Raw genomic sequence first — 9534 nt, forward strand, 5'->3', positions numbered from 1 at the left:
GAGGGTCACATGACAAGAACAAACCAATGGGAAACAAGACACATGACTAAGACAACCAATCAGAACATGACACAAAGAACAGAGGAACCAATGGCATGAAGACAAGAGGGCAAGGGAAGCATGACACTAACAGCATGAAATAATTCCAAAATAAAAGACATGAGAACATGACACAAAAACAAAACCCAAACCCCACATTACACTTTTTCAGAATACTAAACACCATTTCGAAATGGTTCCAACCTGTGTGTGTTCAAAATGAAGTGTGTAATTTCTCCATCACCAAACAGAATTACAAAATCAATAAGCTGTCTGCCACTGCTCAGTCAGACAGATACTATAACTCCGCCCCAATCAGCTTTAAAGACACAGCTGAATTAAGGTCACCTGTGATTGTAACCTCCCGACTGACTCTTGATATGAACATTAGTGACAAGACACTGGATTGGCCAAATATTTACTCAGCCAATCAAGAAGGGCCTAAGCCACCCTTCTCATAAAAAATATATCCTTTTCAAATGTGCTAGATTGCTTTCTTGGTGGTGTACAAAAGGTACTCTGTCTGAAGTTTTGGACGAGTGAATGGTGTGTATAAAAATAGACACCATTTGAAACAGTGCGCTGTTTTAACTAAGAGCTTTATCCTGTGGCATTCTGATCAGCCAAGAACACACACCGAAAATCCATGTTAGCGTGTTTTTGGAGCGTCCTTTACTCAGGGAAAAAACTGCGATTGATTAATGTAGACAAGATTTAATCTAAGCTCCAATGAGCAATTTATTCTGCTGATCACTGAGGATGTATGATTCTTACTTTCCGTATTAAAGAAACTGTGATCATATAGACTTTCAAATCTGTCACATGGATGAAATAACGGTTGTAAATGTCAATGCAAAGTTTTGTTCATCCAGTGTAGAAATACATGTCAAATAAAATTACACTCTTCTCACATATCTGTTGGGATCTGACATGTATATGAAAGGCATTCATTGTATGTGTTCAAAGCTGACAGCACAAAAATGGCAGAACCGAACAGTGTTTAGCACACTAATCGGAGGACTCATTATAAAAGCGTCTGAGTCTGGAAATCTTGGTGGGTTCTGGAGGCGTAATGCAGAATAATGTGGTCTGGCATGGCTGCAGTGTGCAGTTATGATCAAAAACAGAATCGGAGGATTCTTGGCAGATGTCTACATATTTCTAACCATTTAATGGTTATGTGCTCCCAAACTGAGCCCTAAAACTGGTATATTTTCGAATGCTGTATGCAGAATGCTTCGATTTGCATGTGAGTTTATTAGAGTGTGGAGAGCAAGAATTCTGCTGAAAAATATATTCTTGAGATGCTTGGAATGCAAGTCGTAGTAGAATTTTCAGAGTGAGTAGTGTTGATGTTTGATCAATGGTTAGGTGTGTTCATTGTAGGCCCTCTATAATTCTCACCTGTTTCATACCTTCAGCCTCCTGCCAAAGGTGCCTTCCTCAGAGGGACGGGGATGGATCAGTCTACTGGCCGATTTACAGCTCCTGTAACTGGAATTTATCAGTTCTCTGCCAATGTTCATATTGGTAAGGAAAGGTTGAAAGGTTCACCTCACCAATAGCAAATTTTCTCTCTTTTGTAATCTTTTGTTTTCTTACACTTTTTCAGTTTAAGACATGAGGTTTAGGGGTATGATAATGATTAGCGGAATCAAACCCATGTTCAAACAATAGGGTTGGATTCATGGAATGCATGAACTGCAAAAATGGACACAATTTACAGTGATTTTAAAGTACAAATGTATAGATGGTACACAATTTACAGTTAAAATAGTAATTTATTAATAATAATATTAATATATATGTAATTACAGAGTGTGGAGGATATGGAGAATTTTTTTTAATACATTAAAAATGCTTTGGATAAAATTGTCTACTAAATAAGATTAATGGAAAAGTTTCTGTGCTATAAACACAAATGCATGGAGTACAAATGAATATTTCAGTGTCATCTCTATCAGAAGATGCCATCATATAATGGATGTGTTTCAGACTTGGCACTTTCTCAACAGATGGATTGCATTCCCCTGTAACTTACATTCCAACCGTGCTGCATTTATTAGGGTGTCTTGCACAATCCTGCATGTTTAAAAAGCTAAAAAATTTGTGCTGTGCTTCAAAGCGCACAACTGTACCTTTTTTTTTTTTTTTTTTTTGGTTGATGCTCTAAAGAGGGGGTCCAGTGATCCTTCATCCGTCCTTTCAGAGGTATTGCTTATGTGGAGTTACACTGAAATAAGCCCCAGGGACTCTCTTCTAAGCTGTGGCGCCGCCATGGAGCTCAGGGAAAAGGAATTGGCTCTCTGCAGTAGACTGTGGCAGAAAATCGACATCCCCAAACAAATTCACAAATCCGCTGCGGACTTATAGAAGAGACCAATATTTAGATGCGGCTGGAGGTCAAACATGACTGGCTGTGGCATTGTGTGCTCCACATACAAAGCTCTGTCAAACAACATTTCAACAGCCTTTACTCTTCATACAACAGATTGTAGTGCATGTCTGAAAAGTATTTTCAGGAAATATAATTTTTTGTACTTTGTGTACTTTCTTGCAGACCACACTGAGGTGAAGAAAAGTAAGAACCAGCTGAGAGCCAGAGACAATGTCAGAGTTTTGATCTGCATTGAATCACTCTGCCACCGATATACGTAAGTTTGCTTTGTCTCACATTAAAGGGATAGTTCACCCAAAAATAAAAATTCTGTCATAATTTATTGACCTTCATGTCATTCCAAAACAGTATGACTTTCTTCTGTGAAACATGAAAGAATATATATATATAAAAAATAAAAAAAAATGTAATATGCCATTACAAATGCCATTCATAGCTTAAAGGGATAGTTCAAGAAAAATTAAATTCTGTCATCATTTACTCACCCTTATGTTCTTCAAAACCTTTATTATTCTTGAACACAGAAGATATTTTGAAGAATGTTGGTAACAGTTTCTGGTCCCCACTGACTTCCATAGTATTTTTTCCCCATACTACGGACGTCAATGCTACCAGCAACTATTTTCATTTTTGGGTGAACTATCTCTTTAAAAAAGACAAAACTAGTTTTGTGAGTGAACGCAACGTTTCTTCGGGGAATGCAACACTTTTGCGAGAGAACACTTACGTTTTGTGAGTGAACGCAACGTTTTTTGGGGGAATGCAACACTTTTGCGAGAGAATGCATACGTTTTGCAAGTGAACACAACGTTTCTTGGGGGAATGCAACACTTTTGCGAGAGAACACTTAAGTTTTGTGAGTGAACGCAACGTTTCTTGGGGGAATGCAACACTTTTGCGAGAGAATGCATACATTTTGCAAGTGAACGCAACGTTTCTTGGGGGAATGCAACACTTTTGCAAGTGAACACAATGTTTCTCAGGGAATGCAAACATTTTATATTTTTCCTCCACCTTGTCCCTGTAGGGGCTCTGTACAAGTCCTATGAAGTCATACAATAGATTTGCGTGATAAACAGACTAAAATGTAAGTTATTTACTGAAAAACGTTTGAGAGAAGTAGCGATGTTTGATTCATGAATGAATCATTCAGACGGTATATAATTAATGTGCTAGAATTTTGTTTCCAACTGGCCACACAGAGTTTCTTGTGATTTTCATTGATTTCAGGTCTTTCTGTCACACTTAGTGTCAGTTCTGTTAGCAAAACCATCCAGGAGAAAATCTGACACCAGCAATTTTGCTAGAAAAGTTATTATGATTACATTATGTATAATTTACCCTCAAGTAGTCTATTTATTAACATTTGATTTTGGACCCGTTGTCCACAGACCACATCCACATCAATATAAATTCATGACTCAGACTCTAAGAAATACATTGCTTATGATGAAAATGAGTATTTTTCTTGAGCTACTTCTTACATTCAGAGCATGTGGTTTTTATTTCAGTGGCTTAATGTCATAAAAGCGCATGTAAATCTATGAAAAAGCTTCAGTGTGAGTGCATGTCATAAAAATCCTCTTTCACAGATCAAACAAAAATGAATTTACTTAAAAGAAAAGAGAGAAAAAAAAACCTACTAGGGGTACGCGAGGTGGGGAAGGTGGCAGATCTGGATAAACTCTCTTCCAGTGTTTGCTGGTTGTTAGCACTCTTTTGCTCTTAGTGAGTAAAGCATGGGCTGTAAAGTACGTTGACTGTTCTAGCTTGTGTGGAACCAGCAAGGCATTTCCTGTGTTAAAATGGAGCAGGCCTTTAAAAAATGTCCTCTCACCTTCAGTCTGGTCCTTGTCACCTAAGTAACCTTTACTGCCACCTTTGACTCGTGGGGTCCCTGTTGGTCTTAGAAAGGGTAATTCCTAAAATCTATTGCTGGAAAGCACTCATAGAGACCTTTAAAGGGAAATTATTCATTTTTAGACATTTTTATCAATATATAACAAAACAAAGTGATATTTCTTTGAATAACCTTAACACTGTGCCATGATTTCACTAAGTAAAAACTAATTATAAAGGAATTATTTTAAAATTATACTAGTTTATCTTTTGCTCAAATAAAATAAAATGTAAAAAATAATAACATTTATAATTGTAATATTTTCTGTACCGTTTTTCAGATCCTTGGAAATGATTGTTGGCCTTGAGAGTAACAGCAAAATATTTACAGTATCTGTCCATGGACTGCTGGAACTTCAGGTAAGAGTTGTGAATATCTTGCTGAATATCCTCAAATACATCAAATATTTACTCAGCCAATCAAGAAGGGCCTAAGCCACCCTCCTCACAGTAAAATGTGCTGCTGATTGACATTGACTTTGAATAATGTGATGTTTTCTTTCTTACAGGCTGGGCAGTACACTTCCATATTCGTGGACAATGCAGCTGGAGCATCGATCACAATACAGAATGGTTCAGATTTCATGGGCATGTTGTTGGGGGTATAGCCTTGTTTTACCAGCCAGACTATATCTGGAAGGCCACGTAAGACTGCATAGCTCCCCTTTGGACTATCACCCAGCACCATATATCCTCATGAGACAACATATGACTGCTACAAAGCTCTTGGCTTGTTCATGGACAAGACATGGACATATTAAAACCCACAAAGCAGAGACAGTTAGATGCAAAACTGAAAGACTTTACCGAGGACAGTCGATTCACATCTGCCTCTCTCATGTGCTGTCTACATTGAGGTTTTTACCTCTTCAGAAAGATCAGTTCTCACTGTTTCCACTTACCACGTCCTATTTTGTGATTTATAGATGTATACAAAGAGATTTTTGTACTTTGACGTTGTGTTGTTATGTCCTTCCTCTTAATTAATAGTGTTTATATACAGAATGTTTATATACACAGTTTGTTTTCTACGATGAGAGGTTTTCTACAATACAAGAGCTAATCTAAGGTTTAATCTTTTGGATTTATCTTGAAGGAACATTTCACCCCAAAATGAAAATTTGTTGAAAATTGCCTCATCATCAGGCCTTTGATTGGTTTGTTTTTATTCAGAACAAATTTGGAGAAATTTAGCATTACCTCACTTGCTCACCAGTGGATCCTCTGCAGTGAATGGGTGCCGTCAGAATGAGAGTCCAAACAGCTGATAAAAACACCACAATAATCCAAGCCATCCACACGACTCCAGTCCATAAAGTAACATCTTGTGAAGCGAAAAGCTGCTTGTTTTTAAGAAACAAATCCATCATTGAGATGTTTTTAACGTCAAAATACTGTTTCCGTCTAAAATACACCATCTCGTCTGAGTCAGGACAGAAATATGCACAGATCAAGCACTGTTTACAAACGAAAACAGTTCTAAACAAATATGTCGGTGGATTTTGATGTGAGAGGACAACAGGGGATGGACTTTCTCACTGAATGAAGCATTATTATGGATTATGGTAATTTGGCTGAAAGCAACGATTTAAAGTTAAAACACTTTTGTGATGGATTTGTTTCTTACGAACACGCAGCTTTTCCCTTTACACGGCGTTAAATGGACTGGAGTCGAGTGGATTACTTGTGGATTATTGTGATGTTTAATTCAGCTCTTTGACGGCACCCATTGACTGCAGAGGAACCACTGTTGAGCAAGTGATGTAATGCTGCATTTCTTAAAATCTGATTAAATGAAGAAACAAACTCATCTTGGATGGCCTGAGGGTGAGAAAAATTTCAGCAATTTTTCATTTTTGTGTGAACTATTCCTTTAAGGATTTTATGATCTTTTGGAAGTGTTACCCAAAATGTGCACCTCCTCTTGTGCATACATGCCTGTATTTTTAAATATAACAAGCTAGACAAAGTTTTATTTACTATGCAGCTCAGAAAAGCATGTTGTAGTGACTTGATTATTGATAAAAGAACAGATTTTCCATTATACTCGGCCAAAAGAAGGAAATAGCCAAATACAAGAAAAGAAACAAGATGAATGACTCAGTCGATTTTTTACGTCCAACAGCTAACAGTCCCAAACAATAGCATTTATCAAGGAGTGTGTGTGAATGTGTGTTTGGAAAGCATACTGCCATGATCGATTAGACATGTTAGAGTTCTGCTGAGTTCTCATTTTGTTTACTGCAATGCCAAATACGTCATCTGAATGTTTTTCACATCTCCATGGAAGTTTATTCTTGCTTTCTTTCAGATGTGTTGCTCTTCGTCCTTTTCTCCCAAACGTCTTCTTTGTTGTTAACTTCAGTAAATACAGAAATTAAGATGCACATACATATTAGCATATGTACAATTTTCCATTCCATACAAATTATTTATGTTTAAATGTATCTGCCAATTAAAACAGATTAATTTGTTTTAATTGTCTTCTAGCCTTCCAGTAGATCTCAATACAAGTGAAAATAATGTAGGCGAACCTGTTTAAATATACAGTATTTGCTTGTATTGTGGTGTAATGGAAATGAAACCATATTCAATAAATGTAAAATATATCTATTCACCTGGGCATGCTTGCGGTTGACTAGAAATGACTTTTATGTGCTTTGAAATCTTGCTAACGTTCGTAATTCTCTGCTCGATAAAGCAAGCAGGACGTGCTCCCGGTGCCGCACGATGAAGCTCATGGAAAATATTCTTTGGTGCAGTAGTGTGGAAAATGCTTCTTTGCATCATTTGCATTGTAAATAATCCAGGATACCACAAATACCTTGGCAAACAAGAGCACGTCTGACAGACTGATGGTGGTACAGTATGCCACCTGGGCACACCAGAGACCCATCTATGAAATCCAATCATTTAAGTGTCATTTAACCTTGTCATCAACTGTCATTTAGAACGTCACATGGAAAATCATAACACTTACAGTTGCACAGATACATTTTTTTTCTACAAGACCTGTGGTTTCGCAGAAGCCGCTGTGCCTTCAAGCCTCATCTTTAGTCAATAGGCCTTTTTGTTTTTCTTGTCTACTTACACTCTCAGAAAAGAAGGTACAAAAACTGTCACTGGGGCAGCTTTTGTCAATAGGTACACCTTTATACCTAAAGAGTCCACATTGGTGCCTTAAAGGTACATAGTAGTATCTCAAATGTACATATTAATACCTAAAAGGTACAAAAATGTACTTTTTAAAAAGAGTTTTCAGAGTTTTTGAGAAACGAAACTGTTCAAAACAAAACAATGACCTGGAGGTTTCACACCAAAGCTTCAAATTATTTTCCTTATTTAACTTTTTGAAGGATGCTCTTAATGCTCTGGTGAAACTTTTTAATTATAAGCCAATACCAAAGCTTTGTAATACAAAGCAATGTGGTTACACTATCAATTTGCTGTAAAACCATCTGCTGCAGTGCTATTTTATTTATAAACTATCATAGTTTGTATTAATATTTTGAATGGGCTGTTATTTTTTATTTTCAGTTCCAATTTTAGTTATTGTTACATGCTTTTGTCATTTGTATTAGTTTTTATATATATTTCTGCTTTAGTTTTAGTTTTATTTCAGTTAGTAATTTTAGTATTTAAACATTTCATTTATTAAGGCAACATTTGAAAAAAATTGCCAAAACCTTACAATAAGGTTTCATTAATTATATTAGTTATATTAGTTAATATTAGTTAACTACATTAGTTAACTAAGCATGAACAATACTTATTAATCTTAGCTAATGTCAATCTCAACATTTACTAATACACTTTTAAGATCAAAAGTTATATGTTTACATCAGTTAATGCACTATGAACTAACAAGAAAATGGGCATTTTAAGTAACTAACTAACAAAAGCTAATAAATGCTGTTCAAATATATTTCTCATGTTAGTTCATGTTAGTTAATGCATTAACTAATGTTAACAAATAAGACCTTAGTGTTACCAAAATGTTTAGTTTACGATTTTCATCAAATATTTATTTTATTTTATATTTATTTATAAAAATTAAAACATGGATATTTTATAACTAAGCTTTATCTCAATTAAGACGATTAAAATGTTTTTGTTTTTTTTTTAGTTTTAGTGTGGTTTATGATAACAACACTATTCTGTTGTAACAGTTTAATGACACTTCGTTTTCTATGGTGAAAACTGAGTATGTACAACACAACAATTAATCTAAGGGTTCATCGATTGACGTAATGGTCTGTTTGAGATGTTATCCAAAATGCAGATTTTCTTTTGTGCACACATGACTGGATTTTGTATGAGTTTGCACCTTCAAGAAGCATGTTTTAGTATCTTGGTAATCGATAAACAACAGATTTTCCATGATGCTTGGCCAACAGAAAAGAAAATCCAGGAAATAAGTGATGATGATTCAGTCTATTTTTGTGTCCAGGTCTGTAACAGTTTTGCAACAGCTTGACTAAATTAAGCCCTTATTATGTAAAAAATGTACACATAAAAGACTCCCAACGCTTGTGACAATTTTGCACCACTTTTCTTTGCACTTAGGGATAATAATTGAAACCTGAATGCTAGTTACTCAGTCTGCAGGTAATCTCTTTCAGCTGTTATCATTATCAGCATGGATCCACACAGTAGCTGTGGCACATCTCAACCTTCCCACGTTCACTTCAATACAGTTACTAAACAGATACAGACTGTATTTTGCAAGCTTACGTTCATTAATCAGTATTTCGAGGATAAAACGATGAATGATTCTATAATTCCTTCTCTATAAATTTCAAGGACTTCCCCTGCCATTATGATAAATACTTTAGTTAAACTTCATATCACAATGGGCTCAAAAACAAAACAATGAGCTAAAATAAGATAAGTTGATTTTTGGAAAAGTCTGTAATAAGTAATATTGATGCTTAGGTGATCCAAAATATTTGTAAATATTATAGCACACATCTATAAAGGCCCATGTAAGACCTTCATATTTCATACTGTTTTTTTATTTTATTTTTTATTTTATTCGTTTTTTTATTCTTGAACAAGGCTGTTTAATATGTGTGAGTTATGTTCTAGACAAGATTTCTAGACATGACTTTTTCAGTCAAATGTTTGAAAACATAGACAGCTAAACTCCTTCACAATTTAGTTGTAGATTTATACTGCGGTTATTGGAACATGTGGTT

The 9534-nt window shown here is 35.5% G+C and overlaps 1 protein-coding gene across 1 annotated transcript in view; it reads left to right on the forward strand.

The window, feature by feature from the left end:
• The window catches only part of c1qtnf12 (C1q and TNF related 12), a 19040-nt gene extending 13494 nt beyond the window's left edge, over nucleotides 1–5546 (forward strand). Inside the window, exons 5-8 of the mRNA XM_016484841.1 lie at nucleotides 1461–1569; nucleotides 2600–2693; nucleotides 4618–4696; nucleotides 4846–5546. Coding sequence (XP_016340327.1) covers nucleotides 1461–1569; nucleotides 2600–2693; nucleotides 4618–4696; nucleotides 4846–4944 — 381 coding nt within the window. The 3' untranslated portion in view covers nucleotides 4945–5546. The remainder of the gene's footprint in view (nucleotides 1–1460; nucleotides 1570–2599; nucleotides 2694–4617; nucleotides 4697–4845) is intronic.
• Nucleotides 5547–9534: the final 3988 nt, after the last annotated feature.

The sequence above is a fragment of the Sinocyclocheilus anshuiensis genome, unplaced genomic scaffold, assembly GCF_001515605.1.
Source record: "Sinocyclocheilus anshuiensis isolate Anshui unplaced genomic scaffold, SAMN03320099.WGS_v1.1 scaffold1114, whole genome shotgun sequence".
NCBI classification, from domain to species: Eukaryota; Metazoa; Chordata; class Actinopteri; order Cypriniformes; family Cyprinidae; genus Sinocyclocheilus; species Sinocyclocheilus anshuiensis.